This window comes from Oryctolagus cuniculus, chromosome 11 (assembly GCF_051225735.1).
Source record: "Oryctolagus cuniculus isolate XC-2025 breed Fujian yellow rabbit chromosome 11, ASM5122573v1, whole genome shotgun sequence".
NCBI lineage: Eukaryota > Metazoa > Chordata > Mammalia > Lagomorpha > Leporidae > Oryctolagus > Oryctolagus cuniculus.
Window position 1 is genome coordinate 111,112,786 of NC_142877.1, and position 24,074 is coordinate 111,136,859.

The 24,074-nt window shown below is 40.5% G+C and overlaps 1 protein-coding gene across 1 annotated transcript in view; it reads right to left on the bottom strand.

Moving 5' to 3' along the window:
* Positions 1–24,074, bottom strand: part of LOC100352491 (protein HP-20 homolog) — a 33,352-nt gene that overhangs the window by 3,754 nt on the left and 5,524 nt on the right. The window contains exon 2 of the mRNA XM_089307591.1: positions 9,196–9,297. Coding sequence (XP_089163717.1) covers positions 9,196–9,232 — 37 coding nt within the window. The 5' untranslated portion in view covers positions 9,233–9,297. The remainder of the gene's footprint in view (positions 1–9,195; positions 9,298–24,074) is intronic.

Sequence of the window (24,074 nt, forward strand, 5' to 3'; positions counted from 1 at the left end):
TCTGATCAGGATGTTCATTGTAAAGCAAACGTGTAGGATAGAGGGCTATTTCCAAGGAGAAAAAAATGTGGAAAGGAAAAGCAACAGTAAACGCTACACATTAAAATGAGCTAATAAACATAAAGCAGGTTGTGCTAACTAGGATGGATCAACTGATTTGAAAGGCAGAGTGACAGTACAAGAGGAAGAAATACAGAGAGAAAGAGATCTTCCATCTGCTCATTGACTTCCGAAATGTCTGCAACAGCCAGAGATGGGCAAGACCAAAGCTAGGAGCCAGGAGCACCATCTTAGTCTCCTGCTTGGGTGGCGAAGGCCCATGTACTCGGGTCATCGTCCACTGCCTTCCCAGGCACATCAGCAGGAAGCTGGATCAGAAGAGCAGCTGAATAGCATCTTACCTACCACACCACAACACCGGCCTGCTAGTCACTATTCTAACACACAACCACGTCTTTGAATGCTCACCACGATCACATAAGGACCATACCTGCATGTATGTTGCAGTTCATACCAGGGAAACTGTTTGCAAACACTCCATGGGCTTTTCCGTTGCCTTTATTTTGTTCTTCCTGCCTGGCATTCTTGAGTCCCTGATCTTTGATGAATCTATCCACTTCCCAAGGTCTAGGTCAAGCTTCTCATTCAGTCTCTACATCACATGTAGAGGAAGAGGTTTTACAAGAAGATCCGGTAAGCAAATCCTGAGTTGGGGCCATCATGGACTCAGTAATGAACACAGCAAAGCAAGTGAGCTGTAATTCAACCATGAACGATCCCTGGATCTTGTCCTAAAAACCTCCACTTGCCCACAGGACACAAGAAACACAGTGGTTTTCAAAGGGAAGAATACAATTGCCCAGCCCACCTCTGGGTTGTAACAGCTTAAGGAGCAACCTACAGCATGCAGGTGAACCAAGCCAATGAGTACATATCCAGACGATTTTTGTAAGCAAGTATAACTTGCCATTGAGATTAAAACCAAAACCAAACTTACCCCTTAACAAGGGGGAGATGTTTTTACTCTGTAGCAAAGTCACATGTAACTGAAGGTAGTCAGGTTTTCTTGTTCAAATACGGGTTGGACAAGATCTTGTATATAAGGCAGTGGGGAGATAGTTCATCTCCTTCTCATGGATAAGTCCTACAATTCTGCTTGTAGACAACATCACTTGTTAGGAGGAAAGCTTTGCTACGAACGTGTGTTTTGACGTGGGTTGCAGTCATTGCCAAGGCCACAGAGAAGACAGCTAAGTTAACATTTGAGTGTCAGACACGACATTCAGGCTGCTAAAATGACATTTTCTTAGGTTATTTTTTCCAACTAAATTTCATCTCTAAGTCCCAAAACTTAGTGAAGGAAGGAGAATCACTGAATACATAACCTAGAATTGTGAAAACGTCTTGAGGTTTTACATAGCATTGAGACACAGGATAGCCTCTTCTGAACTTCAGATCCCTGTCTCTTGAAGTCACTGCTAAGGTAACTGCCATGGCTCAAATGTTTGTGCTCCTTTAAAATTCCTGTGTTAGAATCCACCCACCGGTGTTACGGTATTGAAATGTGGTGTCTTTGAGATGATTAGATCATGAGATGAGATCAGCCCCCTGATAAGAGAGGTCTCAGACAGCAAGCTCACCCCTTCAACCATGAGAAGACGGTGAAAGGCGACATCTATGAATCAGGATATAGGCCCTCATCAGACACTGAATCCCCCAGTGCATTGATCTCTGCCGAGAAACCAGCTAAGCCTTGCTACACCCAGACTTCCAATCCTGGGAAATAAAGGAGTGCTGTTACACCTGCTGTCTCAGTCTGTTTTGTGTCTCTATACTAAAATACCCAAGGCTGGTACTTTATAAAGAAAAGAGGTGGGGCTGGCCCCATGACATAGCAGGTAACACTGCAGCCTGCAGTGGCGGCATCCCATAAGGGTGCTAGTTCGAGTCCTGGCTGCTCCACTTCTGATTCATCTCTCTGCTATGGCCTGAGAAAGCAGTAGAAGATGGCCCAAATGCTTGGGCTCCTGCACCCACATGGGAGACCTGGAAGGAGCTCCTGGCTCCTGGCTTAAGATCGGCCCAGCCCTGGCATTGTGGCCATTTGGGGAGTGAACCAGCAGATGGAAGACCTCTGTCTGTCTGTCTGTCTCTCTCTCTCTGCCTCTACCTCTCTGTATCTCTTTCAAATAAACAAATAAATATTTTAAAAATAAAAGAGGTTTGGTTAGCTCACAGTGCTGGAGATTCAAGAGCATGGCGCCTGCACCTGTTGGCTCTGATGAGGGCCTGACAATGAATGGTGTTACAGTTGACAGGCATGTGTGTATAAAGGCCACTTGGTGAGGTAGGAAGCAAGTGAGGGAGAGTGGAAAACACAGAACTCACTTTATAACCACTGATTCCTACAGGAGATGTTCCAGTATTACAAGACCTATGGTGTTCCTTTCCCGGGGTGATACCCCATGACCTACAGGCACATGGAGTGTCAGGGGACACACTCAAACCACACAGCTCATCAATATGTATGCATTCTCATGGGAGAAATCAAGACCCCCCACCCCACCCCCAGGACTTGCGGTTTCTTAGCTTTCCCATCAGCATGCTTTAACTCTTTAGCCTCTGTCCTGTGAATGTCAGGGCAAAACCCAAGCTGACCCAGTGAATGCCTCTGGTCCTATTCTAGAGGGGTAGGGCAAGCTAGGGGGATGTAGACCCCTACTCTGGAGCTGGGATTTGGCCGTAGGTGAGACTGAGGGCAGAACCTACTTCTTAAAACAGTTTAGATCCTGCTGTGCAGCCAGGGACTCATTCATTGGCCAGGGTGTGTGGAGCAAAGCGTCCCACTTGTAATACCCTCAATCTTTTCTGGAAAAACATTAACCAGGCTGTTTAACCTCAGGAGAGATAAGAATCCAAATATTTGTTGAAATCAATTAATCAACTCAGCCAAATGACATTTCAGAATGAAGCTCATGAGAAAGAAACAGGGACATCACAGAGGTTTGTGGTTGTGTAACTCAGGATACCTGGAGAAGGATGAATGATTCTATGCTAAATATTTAATTTATTTTTTATTATTTTGTTCCTATAATATTCAAGATAATTTACCATGCCACTAAAGGAATATATACACTTTTTGTAGAGTTGGTTATTCAGATAGAAGCTAAAGAAAATAATTGCAGATGTTTTAAAATATGTTATATAACCATTTATGAAGAAATAATAGTTGTAAAAATAATTTCAACAACACTAACAGCTAACATTTTTTGTGAATTCATTAAGTGCCAAGATTTAAATGTTTTTTTTAATTGAATATCACAATGAGCTAATGGTGTAGGCTACTAACATCTTTCTTAATTGAAAGACAATGGAACTGAGACTAAGAGATGTCCAGTAACTTGTCTGGAATTCAACTCTTGGTTTTGGAACAGGGGTTGTAACTCCAGGGTCCATACTTTTGTGTGTTATTTTTAGAGGTTTGTTTATTTATTTGGAAGTCAGAATTATAGAAAGAGAGGGAGAGAAAGAGAGAGGCATATCTTCCCTCTGCTGATTCACTCCCCCCAGATAGCCATAACAGCCAAGGCTGACCCAAGCTGAAGCCAGGAGCCAGGAGCTTTTGCTGGGTCTCCCACATGAGTGGCAGGGTCCACACATTTGGGCCATCTTCTACTGCTGTTCTCAGGCCATCAGCAGGGAGCTGTGTCAGAAGTAGAACAGCCAGGACACAAACCAACACCCATATGGGATGCTGGTACCATAGGCAACTTACCCAGAGGACCACAACACCATGCCCAGGGTCCACATTTTTAAATGATTCTGCTCTACTGATTTGTTTCTGTACTTATCTGTAGCTGCCATTTACTGTGCTCTGTTTAATCCATTTCTTGTGAAAGAGACAGATGTTTAGTGAAATTTCTATCTAAATCTATACATTCTCAGGGGCCAGTGTTGTGGCCCAGTGAGTTCAGTTGTTGCCTGCAACACTGCACCCCATATGAGCACTGGTTTGAGTGCTAGCTGTTCCCCTTCAGATACAGCTCCCTGCCAATGCACCTGAGAATATTCAAGTGGGAGATCTAGATGGAGTTCCAGGCTCCCGAGTTCAGCCTGGCCCAGCCCTGGCCTTTGCAGCCATTTAGGGAGTGAATCAGCAGATGGAAAAATGTGTCTCTCTCTCCCTCTCCCTCCCCCCCGTCTGTAACTCTTTCAAATAAATAAATCTTTAAAAAAGAAAAATCTCCATATGAATTTCAGTATCATTGTTTCCAGATCTGAGAAAAATGTCTTCAGTATTTTGATTGGTATCCCATTGAATCTATAAATTGCTTTTGGGAGAATGGACATTTTGATGATATTGATTCTTCCAATCCATGAGCATGGAAGATTTTTCAATTTTTTGGTATCCTCTTCTATTTCTTTCTTTAATGTTTTGTAATTCTCATGGTAGAGATCTTTAACGTCCTTCCTTAAGTTTATTGCAAGGTATTTGATTGTTGTTGTAACTATTGTGAATGGAGACACAGGAGACCTTGAATAGCTAAAGCAATCTTGTACAACAGAAACAAAGCCGGAGGCATCACAATACCAAATTTCAGGACATACTACAGGGCAGTTGTTATCAAAACAGCATGATACTGGTACAGAAACAGATGGATAGACAAATGGAACAGAATTGAAACACCAGAAATCAACCCAAACACCTACAGCTAACTTATATTTGATCAAGGATCCAAAACCAATCCCTGGAGTAAGGACAGTCTATTCAATAAATGGTGCTGGGAAAATTGGATTTCCACGTGCGGAACCATGAAGCAAGACCCCTACTTTTCACCTTACACAAAAATTCACTCAACATGGATTAAAGACTTAAATCCATGACCCGACACCATCAAATTATTAGAGAGCATTGGATAAACCCTGCAAGATATAGGTACCAGCAAAGACTTCTTGGAAAAGACCCTGGAAGCACAGGCAGTCAAAGCCAAAATTAACATTTGGGATTCCATCAAATTGAGAAGTTTCTGTACTGCAAAAGAAACAGTCAGGAAAGTGAAGAGACAACCGACAGAATGGGAAAATATATTTGCAAACTATGCAACAGATAAAAGGCTGATAACCAGAATCTACAAAGAGATCAAGAAACTCCACAACATCAAAACAAACAACCCACTTAAGAGATGGGCCAAGGACCTCAATAGACATTTTTCAAAAGAGTAAATCCAAATGGCCAACAGGCACATGAAAAAATGTTCAAGATCACTAGCAATCAGGGAAATGCAAATCAAAACCACAATGAGGTTTCACCTCACCCCAGTTAGAATGGCTCACATGCAGAAATCTACCAACAATAGATGCTGGAGAGGATGTGGGGAAAAAGGGACACTAGCCCACTGTTGGTGGGAATGCAAACTGGTTAAGCCACTATGGAAGTCAGTTTGGGGAGTCCTCAGAAACCTGAATATAACCCTACCATTCAACCCAGCCATCCCACTCCTTGGAATTTACCCAAAGGAAATTAAATTGGCAAACAAAAAAGCAGTCTGCACATTAATGTTTATTGCAGCTCAATTCACAATAGCTAAGACCTGGAACCAACCCAAATGCCCATCAACAGTAGACTGGATAAAGAAATTATGGGACATGTACTCTATAGAATACTACGGCAGTCAAAAACAATGAAATCCAGTCATTTGCAATAAAATGGAGGAATTTGGAAAACATCATGCTGAGTGAATTAAGCCAGTCCCAAAGGGACAAATATCATATGTTCTCCCTGATCGGTGACAACTAACTGAGCACCAAAGGGGAAACCTGTTAAAGTGAAATGGACACTATGAGAAACAGTGACTTGATCAGCTCTTGTCCTGACTGTTGATGTACAATGTAATACTTTATCCATTTTAGTATTTTTTTTGTTCTAGTACTATTGGTTGAACTCTGTAATTAACACACAATTATTCTTAGGTATTTAAATTTTAACTGAAAAGTTATCCCTGTTAAATTTAAGAGTGGGAATAAGAGAGGGAGGAGATATACAATTTGGGACATGCTCAATCGGACTTGCCCCAAATGGTGGAGTTAGAATCGTGCCAGAGGATTCCAATACAATCCCATCAAGGTGGCATGTACCAATGCCATCTCACTAGTCCAAGTGATCAATTTCAGTTCACAACTGATCATAATGATAGGACTAAGAGTCAAAGGGATCACACATACAAGACTAGTGTCTGCTAATACTAACCGATAGAATCAAAAAGGGAGAGAATTATCCAACACGGGAAGCAGGATACACAGTAGACTCATAGAATGGCAAATGTCCTCAACAGCACTCTGGCCTCAGAATCAGCCCTTAAGACATTCGGATCTGGCTGGAGAGCCCATGAGAGTATTTCAGGCATGGAAAGCCAAGACACTCTGGCAAAAAAAAAAAAAAAAAAAAAAAAAAAAAAAAAAAAAAAAAGAAAGAGAGAGAGAGAAGACAAAGAAGGAGGTACCTTTCTCTGAAGGGAGGGGAGAACTTGCACTTTGACTATGACCCTGTTGGAATAAGATTGAAGTCGGTGAACTGAAAAGGCTTCCATAGCCTTGGCAACACTTGACTAGAGCCTAGGGAGATTACCGACACCATAAACAAGAGTGTCAAATTGTTAAGCCTACAACAGGAGTCACTGTGTACTTACTCCTTATGTGGGATCTGTCCTTAATGTGTTGTCCAATGTGAAGTAATGCTACTAGTACTGAAACAGTATTTTACACTTTGTGTTTCTGTGTGGGTGCAAACTGATGAAATCTTTACTTAATATATAATAAATTGATCTTCTGTATATAAAGGGAATTGAAAAATGAATCTGATGTGAATGGAATGGGAAAGGGAGCGGGAGATGGGAGGTGTGTGAGTGGGAGGGAAGTTATGGGGGGGGAGCCACTGTAATCCATAAACTGTACTTTGGATATTTATATTTATTAAATAAAAGTTTAAAAAAGAAAAAGAAAAATCTGTAAATTATCATTAATTAATTTAACACAGACAACTCCAACCAAATTGATAATATCTGACTCAAATCTAATCTTGTTCCAGATTCTACTTCATGTTCCAAATACCTTCCAGCAAGGGACAATATACTACATTTGTCTTATATTCTCATGCATTAGCTTCATGCCATCCGAGGCCACATAAAAGCTGACATTTCTCAATGATCACCTGTAATAAACTTCCCAATCTAGTACTGTGGCATCAGCAGGATCCATTATTCCAAATGTTTAGACACTCATGGAAAACTCAAGACTCAGATGTTGTGTTGTCTTTGATGAACCATCATGTCTCCAATTCTTTCCCACACTGGGCAGTACCAGACTGAGTTTTGAGGCAATACTGTTCATGGATAATAGAGACAGGCACTAAGATTATGGCCTCCATTGCTGCAGATCAACAAACTCTCAACATAGTCTCTTGTGTTCTCTCTCTGTCTTAGTTATAAGGAACCACCCAAACTCCTTTCTCTTCCCTCAGACCACCATGCCTCACAAAAGTAAACCTCTCCTGGACTTTGATATGTAATTCTTGGACAAAGCCAGCAAGTGGAATTCAGCAAATACATCAATATCAAGTGGTATTTATTCCAAAAATGTGAAGCCAGTTCAACATTTAAAAATCAACAAATGCAATCCTTACATTAACAAAGTACAAGAAGAGATCCATACAACCCTCTCATCAAAAGTGTTCGCTATTGTCCAAAAGCCATTCTTCATTACAACTCTCAGAAAACTAGGGGCAGGCATTGGCACTGTGCTGAAGATGCTGAGTGGCATGCCCACATTTCATGTAACGATGCCTGGGTTTGAGTTCTGCTTCCACTCCTGACTTCAGTTTCCTACTAGTGAACACGTCAAAAGGCAGAAGATGATGATTTAACTAGTTGGATCTCTGCCACTCACGTGGGAGACTTGGATTGAATTCCAACAAACTGCTGGTTTTAGCCTGGCCCAGCCCCCGCTGTTGTAGGCATTTGGGAAGTGAATCAGTAGATAGAAGATCTCTGTCTGTCACTCTCTCTCTCTCTCATCTCTTTGTCTTTTCAGTAAAAAACGACTAGAAAAATCTTTCTGAAAACTAGCAATGAAACTTTCTGAATCAAATAGAGGCTATTTACAGAAATCTTATAGATAACCTCATCCTTACATATAGAATAGAGAACACTTTCCACTGATAAGCAGAGTCTGAAAAAAATTTGTAATATTCTCAATTCTAGTTAACATTATTTTGTCTACTGCAACAGGAAAATAAAAATAAGCATAAGGATTGAAAAGAAAAAAGTAAAATGTATGACAGATTATAAATACAGAAACTTCAGAATAACCTAGAAACAGAACTGATAATTAAATTTAGCAGAACTACTGGATATAATGCCAAATAACAAAAATATTGTACTGTCTCTAGCACCAATTTTTAAAATATTCATTGATTATTATATCATCAGAAAATATCAAATATGAGGCTGGATAAATCTACAGAGTGATTAACAAGATCGCAACCCTGAAAACCACAAAACATTTCTGAGAGAAACTGTACCATATTTCAGATATGTAAGATTCTATGCTACTGTAAACATCAATTTCACCAGAAATTGATCTGTACACTCAATGTGATCTTATCAATATCTGAAGCAATCCAATTCTAAAAGGACTTAGGAAAGTAAGAAGATCTAGCATAGTCAAAGAAATCCTAAGCAAGAAGAACAAAGATTGGAGAATCCACATTACTAAATATCACACATCTTATACAGTGTGGTGCCTGTGAACATTCTTTCTGCCTACCACAAGCTCACCTCCTATAACACAAGGATTGGAAGCTGCACAAATGGACCCATAACAAGGAAGTAGGAAAGCACAAGCAGATAAAAATCTGCAAAGGAGAAGATGCAAATATATTTAAAAATTAAAACACAAGAGAAAGCAAACAAATTAATATTTTCACTGAAGGCATTTATATGGCTTTCAGATTTGAACATTTGGACCTGAGATTCCTTATGATCAATGTAAACAGAGAGATGTACTAGAAAACTATTGGTACCAAAATACTGTAAAAACAATGATTCCCACCCCCAGGAAACTCTTGCCTACGAGAACAAGCATTTGTCCCCATGCTCATTGGTTTGCAGGCTGGACTTGGTTAACATTTGGTTAGCTTACCTTCAGTATATGAGCACGGCTTGGTGATGGTCCACATGCCTTAATTTGGGATCCACAATGAGGCAAAGCAACAAAGTAGAAAGGGAAACTCTTGAAAGACCACTGGAGCACAGCAAACAAGATCAACAATGTAAACATATTTTAAGCCTCTGTTCTAACTGCTAACATCCAAAGTATCAAAGCAAGTCTAAGATCAACCCTGCAGTGCCAAATTGTGAGTTAATCTGCTTATCATGAGACCATGGAAAGGGTATTGATGTATAATACCAACAGAGGAAAGAAGAGGATTGGAACCAATAACTAGGTCCATCTGCAGTCTACCATTTTAGCAAAAATTACTCAAGTCCCCTTCATTCTCAAAACAAAATCCTATCATCTAATCACAATATCAGAACATGCAGATCATTTTCATACAGTGATCTACAAATTAAAGACAAAATACCTTCATAAATGGCCTACCTATTATTGTAAAACACTGAAAGAATAACAGCAAAGAACTCTCATTTCAAAACAGGAGGAATGTGAAGTGCTTATCAACAGCTGGTCCAAAGCAGTTCTGAAGTCGTTCTGGGTGAGTGTTGTCATCCTTATTTGGTGGGCTTTGAGCATAGCTCTTCATGCCTCAGCTCCTCTTTCTGGGAGCCTCTTTTTCCATTCTTGCCCTTGAGATTTGGAAAATGTGAAGGGTTCTTAATGGGTGGAGGTGGGATGGTGTGAGCAGCCACTAAGTGTGAAAATGTTCAACTCAGAATTGCCCCCTTTCAGTTTCTGTTTATCTGCTGGTTCAGGATGATCTGCCTTACTTGGATCACCAGGGAAAAGAGAATTTCCAGGAAATATTGAAAAATGTCCATATATCAACAATGCATTGAAAAATACAGCTAAGTGAGCATCCATAGCCTTCTCCTCACCCACCATCTTCAAGGAAGCCATGCTTGGATTTGATTGTAAGAAGCACTAAAGGAAATCTTTCAGGATGAGCTTAAGTTATACCAGACAGTAATATTAATTCCCAGATGAAAAACAAAGAAAACAGATAAAGATAACTGTCTAGGTGTTGCAAAAACACAGTAGAATTGCATATACCTTCTCATTATACTCTTAACTAATTGTAAAAGTAATTGTGTAGTGTAACACCAACATAACTGGATCAGAGGGTCTCAAACATGCAGACATTTCTATAACATGAGGTCTTTAACATGTTCATTGAAAATGCTATTATGAGAAAATGATGGATGGATTTTACAAAATTTTTTGCACCAAAATACACATGTCCTTAATTGTTGTAACATGTCTTTTTAACTTTTATTTAATGAATATAAATTTCCAAAGTACAGCTTATGGATTACAATGGCTCCCCCCCCATAACTACCCTCCCACCCACAACCCTCCCATTTCCCGCTCCCTCTCCCCTTCCATCCACATCAAGATTCATTTTTAATTCTCTTTATATACAGAAGATCAGTTTAGCATACATTAAGTAAAGATTTCAACAGTTTGCACCCACATAGAAACACAAAGTGAAAAATACTGTTTGAGTACTAGTTATAGCATTAAATCTCAATGTACAGAACACTAAGGACAAAGATCCTACATGAGGAATAAGTGCACAGTGACTCCTGTTGTTGACTTAACAAATTGACACTCTTGTTTATGGCATCAGTAATCAACCTAGGCTCTTGTCATGAGTTGCCAAGGCTATGGAAGCCTTTTGAGTTCACCGACTCTGATCATATTTAGACAAGGTCGTAGTCAGAGTGGAAATTCTCTCCTCCCTTCAGAGAAAGGTATCTCCTTCTTTGATGGCCCCGTTCTTTCCACTGGGATCTCACTTGCGGAGATCTTTCATTTAGGTCATTTTTTTGCCAGAGTGTCTTGGCTTTCCATGCCTAAAATACTCTCATGGGCTTTTCAGCCTGATTCGAATGCCTTAAGGGCTGATTCTGAGGCCAGAGTGCTGTTTAGGACATCTGCCATTCTATGAGTCTGCAGTGTATCCCGCTTCCCATGTTGGATCATTCTCTCCCTTTTTTATTCTATCAGTTAGTGTTTGCAGACACTAGTCTTGTTTATGTGATCCCTTTGGCTCTTAGACCTATCATTATGATCAATTGTGAACAGAAATTGATCACTTGGACTAGTGAGATGGCATTGGTACATGCCGCCTTGATGGGATTGAATTGGAATCCCCTGGTATGTTTCTAATTCTACCATTTGGGGCAAGTCAGCTTGAGCATGTCCCAAATTGTAACATGTCTTAACAGGGTCTAGTTTGAGGCACAACAGTGGATAAAATACCAGTCAGAAGAGCTCCTATCAGAGAAGCATACATGCTGCTAAAATTGTCACAAGAGCCAACATCAGATTTCTGGTGAAAGGTGGCTGGAAACATGGGGATCTCACCTGCACTTGGATAGTGTAACAGGTACAATGCTCCTAAAGAAATAAGAGGTTTACCAGGGAATAACTCACTTTAAGAAGGGATGAGACGATGTTGAGGCCGAAGTCTAAAGCAGCAGACTATCCACATCAACTTGCAAGGAAAAAATTGATCATGTCTGTGCTCAAAGTGAAGGAAATCACATTTTTTTTTAAACAGAGCATTTTTTAGGATTCATTTATTTATTTGAAAGGCAGAGTTAAATAGAAGAAGAGATGGAGAGACAGAAATCTTCCACCTGCTGGTTCACTCCCCAAATGGCTGAGTCAAGCAGCACTAGGCCAGGTCAAAGCCAGGAGCCAGAAGCTTCATCCAGGTCTTCCACATGGGTGCAGGGGTCCAAGGACTTGAGTTATCTGCTGCTGCTTTCCCAGGTGTACCAGCAGAGAGCTGAATCAGAAGTGGAGTAGCCGGGACTCGAACCAGCACCCACATGGGATGCTGGCAGTACAGAAAGCAGTCTAACTTGCTGTGCCAAAGGACTGGTCCCATGGGAACCAACTATTTTTTAAAATATTTATTTATTTATTTGAAAGGCAGAGTTACAGAGAGGCAGAGCCAGAGAGAGAGAAAGAGAGAGAGAGAGAGAGAGAGAGTGAGAGAGAGAGGTCTTCCATCCACTGGTTCACTCCCCAGATGGCCGCAATGGCTGGAAATGCATCGATCCAAAGCCAGGAGCTTCTTCCAGGTCTCACACACAGGTGCAGGGGCCCTAGTACTTGGGCCATCTTCTACTGCTTTTCCAGGCCATAGCAGAGAGCTGGATTGGAAGTGGAGCAGCCAGGACTTGAACCAGCACCCTTATGGGATGCCAGCACTGCAGGCTGCAGCTTTACCCGCTACACCACAGCACCGGCCCCAGGAATCAACTTTTAACAGCAGAAACAATAGATATCTCAATTGGTTCAGCTTACACAATTCTGGCTGAAAAATTACAGTGAGCAAACTTTCTGCTGGGTGGGTGCCAAGACTGTTTCATCCAGATAAACCTCAGACAAGAGCATAGCTCTCAACAGCAATTTTAAACAAGCAAGCTCAGGATCCTGAAGCATTTCCTCAAAATCATGGCTTGACCAGTAGGATCCTGAAGACAAAGCATGGACAAAGCAGTGGCTACCGAGGGCAAATAATCCAGTCAAAGGGGAAGTGGACCTTTCGAGAGCAAAGGTTAAGGCAACAGTTTTGAGGATTTTTTTTTTTTTTTTGCAATGCTCAAGGCATTTTGTTTATAGTCTGTTGAGGTCCAAACAATGACATCATCTACTTATTGAGAGTATTTTGAGATAGTAGCCAAAGCTTTAGCAGCAAAATTCCCAAAAGAGCTTCAGCAGAGAGTTTTCCACTAGAACGATGCTCCTTCGAGCTCCTTCCATCAGAATGAAGGGGAAATTATGCAAGTTTTTAAAATTTTATTTTAGTTTTTAACAGACTCAATATAGTTTATAGATACAATCCCAAGAAAATAGTGATATCCCCTTCCTCCATCCCTCCCCTACCCTGGTTCACTCCTTTTCCCTTTCCCCTTCCTTCCCTCCTTCCTTAGTTCCTCTTTTCTTTTTTCTTTTGTTTTTTGAGATAATATAATTGAAATTGAAATTACAGTCAAAGGCCTAATGCTTCACTTAAGAAGAAGTTTAACAAGTAAAAAGCAAAAAGACCCTAGTTGCATGGGAATGTAAGGGCTGTAAATAATAATCAAATGTAAAGATGAGCATTTCACCCAAACATGGTAAATTTTAAAGCAATCGCAGATCAGAAGCTTCTGAGTGTGATGTAATCCATTCGCTTAGTTTTGCTTTTGTTCTCTGTCATTTGAGGGTCTTATCTAAGAAGCTGTTCCAGCAACTTCATAGTCCCAGATCTTAAATTAGATCTTGAATCCATCTTGGTTTGATTTTTGTATATAGTGAGAGTTATGGATCTAATTTCATTCTTCTATAAATGTACATCCATTTTTGCCAGCACCATTTGTTGAAGAGGTTCTCCTTTCTCCAACAAGAAATTGGAGGGGCCAGTGCTGTGGTATAGCAAGTAAAGCCTCTGCCTGCAGACCAGCATCCCATATGGGTGCCAGTTTGAGTCCCATTGCTCTACTTCCAATCCAGGTCTCTGCTATGGAAGCAGGGGATGGCCCAAGTCCTTGGGCCCCTGCACCCACATGGGAGACCTGGAAGAATTCCCAGGCTCCTGGCTTCGGATCAGCCCAGCTCTGGCCACTGTGCCATTTGGGGAGTGAACCAATGGATGGAAAACCTCTTTTTCAATGCCTTTGCTTCTCTGTACCTCTGCCTTTCAAATAAATAAATAAATCTTTTTTTAAAAAGAAAATGGAAAGGCATCAAATAAATGAGCTATCAATCTCAAGGACCTACCACAAATGTAATATATAAGAGTGAAATTGAAATTTGAGATTCAATGATTTTTTACAGACCTCGTCTACTGTTGAGGAACAGTGCTTTTTTTCTTATTACTATTTGTTGAACTCTTTACTTAGTGTAGTGTTACTTATTAATATAAGTAAACTGGAAGTAGATCATTATAAAAATTAAGAGAGGGAAAAAGAAAGGAAGGAGGAAGAAGGGTGGGAGTGTGGGCGGGAGAGAGGGTAGGGTGGGAAGTATCATTATGTTCCTAAATCTGAATATATAAAATTATATTTGTTTACCTTAAATAAAAAAATTAAGACATGAGTCACATTAACTAGACTTTAAAAGACAAACAGAAGGAGGCATAAGGGTTGACTACAGTCTCCATAAATATCACTATATATTTTCAAAAGGACAGAAAGAAATCAAGGGTCAGTTGTGGGATGAGTAGAAAAGTTGCTGTGTGGAGTCGGGGAAATTAAAATGTATGAATCTAAAATCTGGGTGTTTTTTCTTACTATTCATGTTTGTGTTTTCCTTTCTGACCTGTAGTAACAAGTCTCCTGGACTTGAAGAACATCCTGAAGGGCCCACTCAGTAAATGCCTAGTGATACAGAGACATGAACACAATGAAGACAGTAGGGGCCACGTGTGTCAGACCACTTAGACAACACACTAAAGTTCCAGAAGAAACAGGTGACCCAACACGATGTCTTACCAGCACTTCCCAGAGGATGTGTAGGATTCTACAGAGGCACAGCATGGTCTATACTGAAATACTCACTGTCCACTTTCCCACTGACTTGTCAAATACAATATTTATTTTCATATCTTTAGGAATCATAAATTAAATTTAGTTTAAAGATTCAACTGATAGAATAATGACAGTTTGAAAGCCATTGTACAGGAGTCTCCACCAAAAGCGGATGAAATAAGTTGTTTCGATTGGTACATCAGTGAGCTCAACTCATCTAAGATGAAAACTTGCTCTTTTCAGAAGTGGACACTTGGCACGGTGGTTAAGGTACCCGCATCCTGTAGTGGAATGCCTGGCTTCAAGTCCTGGCTTCACCCCAGTTACAGCTTCTTCCTCCTGTGCACCCTGGCAAGCATCAGTTTATAACTCAAATAGTTGGGTTTGACACAAGGAAACCTGGGTTGAGTTCCATGCTCCTGGATTTGCCTGGCTCTTGGGACATTTGGGATTTGAATCAGTCAATGGGATATCAATTCTAATTGTTTAGACTATATAAATATATATTATATTATACATATATAAATCTTTTAGAAGAAAACAAGGAGAATGTCTTTATAACTAGATGTAGACAAACATTTTGACGATAAGGCATAAAGTAACCATAAAACAAAACAAAATAATGATGACTTTATTAAAATTAAACTTGTTCCTGAGTAACAAATTCTGCAAATTATGGTGGCTTAGAACAACATGTTTTTTATCTCAGAGTTGCTACGAGTCAGGAACTTGGGCATGGTTTAAGTGAGTCCTCTTCTACAAGGTTTCTCGCAACTGCAATCAAGGAAGGAGATAGGCTGTAGTCATGTTTAGGCTTAACCACAGGAAACTTAAATGGTTACTGGCAAAATTAGGTTCTTCAAGCATTGTGTCCTCAGTAACTCATTGCTGGGGGTAGCATTCAGTTCCTTGCTATATGGATCACTCTAACATGGCAGCTCATTTCACCAAAGTATGCAACCATGAAGAAAACAGAGTTCAGCAAAGTCAAAGTCATGGAATTTTGGGAGTTAATCGTGGAAGCAATAGCCATTGCCTCTTCCATATTCTGGTTTCCGCTTTTGGTTAAAACAAGTCACTGGATTTAGCCTCTGTTCAAAGGAAGAGTTTATCTGAGTGAGAGTACCCCTCGGACACCATTTGAATAGGGAAATACTAGTTTTTAGAAGTTTCTATAGTTTGAAAGTGTGCCTCAAAGGCTCATCTGCTGGAATCTTGGTCCCCAATGTGGAACTTTTAAATAAGTGAGGCCCAGTGGAAGTAATTAGGACACATGTCCACACACCCCAGGGGGCATTAATGCAGGCCTCCAGGGTCTGGATTAATTTCAGAGAGAATGGGTTGTTACTATAGAGCCTGGCACCTGCCCGGTACCCCCCTACCACATGCACTGCTAGTCATTCTCACACATGCCTTTGTCATTGCAAAGAGGACCTCACCAGAGCCAAGTAGTGCTACACTCTTGAGCCTCCTGAACCATGCCCTAAATAAACCTCTTTTCACAATAAAATACCCTGGATCTGAACAGCAACAGTAACAAGACTGAGCAGATATGATAATAATATTGGGGTTATTTTTAAATAATAATTTTCTTCTTAAGTATATATATATAAATATGATAGCAACCTGGAATTAGCTCATAGTAACAAGAGAGATGAGTGGAAAGGATGAATATAAAGAAAAGGAAAACTTTTCCTTTTTTAAGATTTATTTATTTATTTATTTATTTGAGAGGCAGATTTACAGAGAGAGAGAGACAGACAGAGAGAGGTCTTCCATCCACTGGTTTACTCCCTAGATGGCTGCAACAGAGCTGGGCTGAACTGAAGCCAGGAGCCAGGAGCTTCTTCTGGGTCTCCCATGTGGGTACAGGGCCCAAGGACTTGGGCCAACTTTTACTGCTCCTCAGGCCATTAGCAGGGAGCTGGATCAGAAGTGGAGCAGCCAGGACTCGAATTGGCGCCCATATGGGATGCTGGTGAAACAGGTGGAGGTTTAACCTATTATACCACTGCGCCAGCCCCAGAAGACTTTTCATGAGTTGATAACTACAAACATGACTAGGATATAAAACTATCATTATAATAACTACTTTTCTCATGAATAACTATGGCATTTTCATTAAGACATCAAAAATGAAAGAATTGTCTCTTTTTCTGCCAGTGTCCACATAACATAATATAATCGCTGCTACTCAGAAAACTCACGGATTACAAAACATCTTTATTTATAATATACCACCCTCTCCCATCCCTTAAACATCTAGCTCCAAAGGATCTTCATGATGAAGAAATGGAATATTCAGGGTGGATATTTGGTGCAGCCATTAACTCACTCACTGCTTGATGACTGTATTCCATATTGAAGTGCTTGGTTCGAGTTACGGCTAACTCTGCTTCTGATCCAGCTTCCTGCTAATGTGCATCCTGGGAAGCAGCAAATGACAGCTCAAGTATTCAGGTCCCTATCACTCTGATGGAAGCCACATTGGATGGGATCAAATCCCAGTTTGATGCATTGCTTGCATCTTTGGAAGATTCTACATCCACACAGAGGAGACATGAACCCCTGAGGAACCAAGGGTCCGATGTCTTTTGCTTCTTTGATGTAGGTATCTGGATTCTGACCTTTCCTATGCTAATGGCTGCAATATGTTCCGGAGATCCTAGACCTTGTGAAATTCAAGGATTTTGAGGGCCTCCAGATACCCTAGGTTGTCGTCTTCTTAGTATTCTTGCTATTTGATATGAAGGTCCTTGGGTCCAGGGCAAACATGATGGACAACAATTGTCAACATAATCAATGGATAAAGGGATATGAAACTGGGGAGCTTCATCTTTTTCCTCATTGCCCTTAACCATGAATGCATATTTAAACACTTGAAAAACATTTTAAAAATATTTCTGAACCAAATCCCTACTGCTACTGTCATGAAAATGCTCACAATGAGCCAACCAAACACAAGAAGTCTAAATGAAAACCCATACAGTGGAATATTCTGATCTAAGTCTGCAGACCTGATAAAGTAGCTCAGCTGCAGAACTGCTGAGCCTGGATGGGCTTTAAACTGTCTTCCTTGTGTTCCCTTCTGGGGTCCACGACAAAAGAGCAATGGTGACCAGAAGTGTGTGTTTCTTTTGGTGAATCTAGAAGCTTAAGAGAATGAACCCAAGAGACCCCCGAAAGCCTATGTTTAGAACTCATACACCATTACTCTGTTCACACTGCCATGACCAAAACTTCATATGACCAAAGCAGCCGCAGTGTCCTGGAAATATATGCCACCCACTCTAGTGTACTTTGGGGTCACATGGTAGAGAAAAAGGAAAAGACTGAGATGAGAATGCATTCTGTGACTCAGATCAATTGAATCACTGTCTCTGAAAGTGCATCATAATCTCCATGTTTTTAGAAGACTCCAGACAAGCATCACTTTATTATTATCCATGAATTTAATGTCATAGAGGAAAAAATTATAAATTTTAACCTCCACATTTCATAAATAACAAAAAGAATTTGAGTGGATTGGCATGGCTGTAAGAATGTTTATAATGCATCTAGAGGTATAGTTTTTTCAAATGGAAAATTCCTTGTAAGGAAATTTTAGAAAGGAAAAGCAATATGTGATGTTGGCCAAAATATTACCTCAGCCTGTACTTGGGCCATGCTTTCCATAAGATAGATCATGTTACCCAATCTAATATATTTTATGATCCAGCCATAGAGTTCACATGATCTCATAGGCCTTTATATTAATCATATATAGGCAGTGAGGATCATGTCTTAGTACGGTTTATAAGCAGCACTACATGGTAAACACCAGTTCCCCTGATTTCTAGTCCAGTCTTGGAGAATGAGCATCAAAGTAGGGTACAAGTGCAAATCAGAGTAGTTCAAAAAGACCATGGAGAGGCCGGCACTGTGGCTCAGTAGGTTAATCCTCTGCTGTGGCGTCAGCATCCTATCTGGGCTCTGGTTTGAGTCTCAGCTGCTCCGCTTCTGATCCAGCTCTCTGCTGTGGCCTGGGAAAGCAGAAGAAGATGGCCCAGATACTTGGGCTCCTGCACCTGCGTAGGAGACCTGGAAGAAGCTCTTTGCTCTGGCTTCGGATCAGCTCAGTTCCAGCTGTTGTGGTTATCTGGGGAGTAAACCAGTGGATGGAAGACCTTTCTCTCTGTCTTTCCCTCTCACTGTCTGTAACTCTCTCTCTCTCAAATAAATAAATAAATAAAATCTTTTAAAAAAGATTATAGAAAATGTAAAGTATGAGTGTATTTTGGCACAAAAATTGAAACCCATGCATAATATTTTCATAATGTAAATTAGCTCCGTTATAAAAATTATATCAAAATTATTTTCACCACAGTAAACTCAACTTTTAATTCCAGTTTTCCAAGAACTTTTTGAAGTTCCCCTATAATTTACTACAGTAGATACCATATTCATAGTGCTTATTCTTACATTTAAATGTATGAGCTACATTTAACTATTTATAGGTTCTTTGAGTAAGTGTCATGGAAAGTACAGTCAGCCAGAAATCAAACCCTGCCATAAACAAGCTGTGTGATTTTAAGAAAATCACTTCACTAAATTATAACTTGCTTTCACATTTTAAAAATTGCAATTTCCACGAAGAAATCAACTACATGACAAAAATGAGCACTTGGATCTTCAAAATTTAAATCCAGAAACTGCAGATAAAGTTGTGTTTGTCGATCAAATTCTCTGAAAGGCTGCAATTTGCTCTGCTAATCTGCATTTATTCTATGAAGCTTGGGCTGCTTGTCTACTAGGGAAAATATGAAGATGTGGATGTTTATGCTCCCTAATGCTAAATTTAAGATTCACGAACAGCTGATCATACATAAGTTTCTAAGTTATTTTCTTATTCTCTTATGTACGTGCTCATTAGTTTTGTCCTGCTTACTTTCAGATTTACGAGGCAAAATATAAATTGTTGGATTTTAAAAATTCTACATAGTTTTTCTGGTATGGGCATGTTTTTCCAATATCAACTTATACTCCATAATAAGATGTAATGATGTAGGTCAATATTTCAAAGAATTACACAATATTCACTATATATATTCTATCTGACTCCTGAGAATCGCTGGCTTCAATAGATAATTAAAGCAATGCTTCCCTTAAAATTCCTATGACTCATATTTAAAATGCTAATTTTCTGACACTACTCCCAAAGATCCTGACTCCTCCAGTGTATGATAAACTTTTGCCACAATCATCTTTAACTCCCAGGGCTGCAGTAAGAAAATGAAAATTTCATAAAATAAAAACATTTCCTCCCTCTCGTCTTCCCTTCTACTCTGCTTTCAATCTTCTCTCATTCCTTCTCTTTCACCTTTTTTCCCATCTTTATCTTCTAGTTAGCAAACAGGTCATGGGTCATGATGTCCTGTGGCGGGCATTTGGCCTAATGGGTAAGAGGCCCAGTAAAGACACCCCTGTCCCACATCAGGGTATCCAGGGTTGACACCTGGCTCCAACTCTAGCTCCAGCTCCCTGCTAATGTATGCCTTGGGAGTCAGTGGTGATGACTCAAGCAGTTGGGTTCCTGCTACCCACATGAGAGACCTGGATTGAGTTCCTAGCTCTGACCTTTGGCCAAACCTAGTCCTTGTCATTGTGTGCATTTGGGCAATGAACTGACAGATGGGAGTGTGTTTTCTCTCTCTCCCCCCCCTCCCCATATCTCTAATAAATTATTTTAAAAAAATATGGGTTTGGTGTTGTGGTGCAGTGGTTTAAGTCGGTGCTTGCAATGCTGGCTTCTCATGTCAGAGGGCTGCTCCACTTCTGATCCAGCTCCTTGCTAATGCACCTGGGAAAGCAGTGGAAGACAGCCCAAGTGCCACCCATGCATGAGACTGAATGGAGCTCTTGGCTTTTGGCTGTCGCAACCATTTGGGGAGTGAACTATTGGATGGAAGATCTTTCTCTTTGTCTTCCTCTCCCTTCCTTAAGAGAGCCTAATTTGAAAACAGAATCTTCCTACTCCATACTACACTTTAAAACCAACCATTTCACGTGTGTGACCAAAATGAATGTTTTCATTCAGTTGTCAGCTATTTTCTGTTAACTGAAAATATGTTACATTAAAATATGTCCCCTGCCTCGAGAGTTTAACATAAAAGCCAGAATATTCCTTGTCTATAGCATACTTTAATAGTAATCACTGTAGGGGACGGCACTGTGGCACAGAAGGTTAAGCCACCACTTGCAACTCTAGTATCCCATGAGCGAGGGTTGCCACAATTCTGCCATACGGTATCAGAGAGCCAGTTGCAGTCCTGCTTGCAATCTACCTCCCTGCTCATGTGCCTGGGAAAGCAGAAGGTGGCCCAAGTATCTGGGTCCCTGCCACCCATGGAGGAGACCTCAATGGCGTTCCTGGCTCCTGGCTTCAGCCTGGCTGTTGTGGCCATTTGGAGAGTGAACCAGTAGATGGAAGATTGATCTCTCTCTCTTACTCTCTATCACTCTACCTTTCAAGTCAATAAATAAATCATTTTAATCTTGACTTGTTCCCACTTTAGGGCTATTCCAAACAGTACTGCTTCTAACATACATGTCCATGTCTTGTGGTTTATATAGGCATGATCTTCTAGTTCATCAATTTCTGTAAGTGGAATATGTCATGTTTAGTTTAGTTTCCATAGTCATAAATAATTTGTTTTATTGAGTAACACTCATTGTCAGACCATATATATGTATATGTACAACAATTTGCATCTCATATGACATGTGCTCTTTAGTTACCCACTGGAAAGTGAGCCTGTTAATATGGGAGGACCATGGCTTGATTAAGTAGAGTATTCGGATTACAGGAGGCCTTCAGTGAATGGTAATTTAAAGATGCCTTCATTCCTGTACTACCTACTTTACAGAGCTATATAAAATAAAAATCAGCTATTATTTGTGAAAACATAATAAACTGAAAAATAGTTTGAAAATGTACCATTTCATTGTTTTCGTCTTAAAAGTACAGGTATTCAAATCTCAAATTTTAGCTGCACTGCAGTGTGATTTGAGGCAAATTAATTTGCCTCTGTGAATTCATGTGGATCATCTTTCTCAACTTCGATTCTCAATGATGAAAATTTTGAGCTTTGGAGGTGCTAGGAATGCCAAAAATGATTGCTGTTATTGTCACAGCTGGAGGAAAAAGCATTCAACAATCAGGCCATTTTATTTTAGTTGTGGAGAACTTTGTGAAAGATTATCTTATATTGTGGTCATATAAGTGTAAAATCTACTTGTTTTGTATCTTTGTTTTCAAGGAAAGCAACATGAATGGTTTCTTTTGATTTAGTTTGTTTTTTAAAGCGTGCGACATTTGACTTAGTGTTCAAGTCACAGTGGCTGCTGTGGTCTGAAATTCCCCAAAACTCCTATGTTCGCGACAGTGACAGGGAAGGTATCGGGGGTGTGCTTTGGGGGAGGGGATTAGGTCCTGACAGTGGAGCTCTCCTGAATGGGCTCAGTGCCCTTAGCAAGAGGCCCGGGGGCCGCTACCACCTGAGAATGCAGGAAGTAGATGCCATCTATGGAGCAGTACAGTTGATCTTCTGTGTCCCTGGGTTCCTTGCCTGGGGATTCAACCAACTACAGATCAAAAATATAAACAAAAACCCCGTGTATGAACCATGTGTGAACCCTTCTTATCATTATTCTGTATATAACAATCATCTACATAGCATTTTCATTTTATTAGATATTGTAAATCTAGAGATGATTTTTAAAATATGGGATAATGAGTGTAGGTTTTTGGAAATGCTGCACTCTTTTGTGTAAGGGACTTGGATATGGACAGATTTTGGTATATGCAGAGTGTCCTGGAACCCATACCATATGGATACCAGGGGATGGTTACAAATAAGTGCACTATATAAAAATTAATTAAAAATTACAAATCACGGCCGGCGCCGTGGCTCACTAGGCTAATCCTCCGCCTTGCGGCGCTGGCACACCAGGTTCTAGTCCCGGTTGGAGCGCCGGATTCTGTCCCGGTTGCCCTCTTCCAGGCCAGCTCTCTGCTGTGGCCAGGGAGTGCAGTGGAGGATGGCCCAAGTGCTTGGGCCCTGCACTCCATGGGAGACCAGGAGAAGCACCTGGCTCCTGCCATCGGGAAAAAAAAAATTACAAATCACAACAAGATAGCACTTCCCTTCTAGTATGATGGTTCTATCAGAAAGAAAGACAATAACAGATTATGGCAAGGATGTGGAGAAGCTAGAATACCATTCCAGCATGTTGCTGGCGGGGTATAAAATGGCACAACCACGTTGGAGAGTATGTTGGCAGCTCCTCAAAAAGTTCAACATGCAGGTACCAAATCATTCCACAGTAGCACTAGGTATATACCAAGATGCTGAATACACACACAGTCCACACGAAAACTTGTCTTAGCCTATGCAAAATAGTAAAAAATTAGAAACAACCAAATATTCATCAACTGATAAATGGATAAACATACTGCGGTATCCATGCAATACAATAGTATTCAAACAACAGAAAGCATTAATACATGTTGCAACATGGGTGAGAACTGGAAGCATCATGCCAGTTGGAAGAAAGCAGGTACAAAAATCCCACATATTGTATGATTCAATTTATATAAAACCTCCGAACAGTCAAATCCATAGACAGAAAGTAAATCAGTGGTTTCCAGGGCTGAGTGAAGGAAGAATTTGGAGATGAGTTTCTACCCAGTACAGGGTTCCTTTTAGGGGAAATAAAAGTGGCCTGGAACTAGAAGTGATGGTCCCACAGCTTTACAAATATTCTAAAAACCACTGAATGAGTGCATTTATCATATAGACACTAGCTCAATGTTTTTTAAAGGTTATGATTCCTATGAAATAAAAGACAAAAGAATGGGTTAGGGGTATCTGGAGTGGATTGGATAAGAGGCTTGAAATTGTATTTATTTTCAAAAATATTTATTTGAAATGCAAGTTAGAGAGAGAGAGAGATAAAGAAAGAGAGAGAGACATCTTCCATCCACTGGTTCACTCCCTCAATAGCCACAGTGGCCAGTGGCCAGGCCCAAGCCAGGAGCCAGAAGCCAGGAGCCAGGAGCCAGGATCTTTCTCCAGGTCTCCCACGTGGTTGGCAGGGGCTTTCCCAGGACATCAGCAGGGAGCTGGATCAGAAGTGGAGCAGTCAGGGTTCAAACCAGTGCCCATATGGGACGCCCACATAGCAGGTAGTAACTTTTACCTGCTATACCACCACGCCTGCCTCCCAGGCTTGAAATTTTAAATAGATAGGGTGGAAAGTGTCATAACGTTCTTAAAA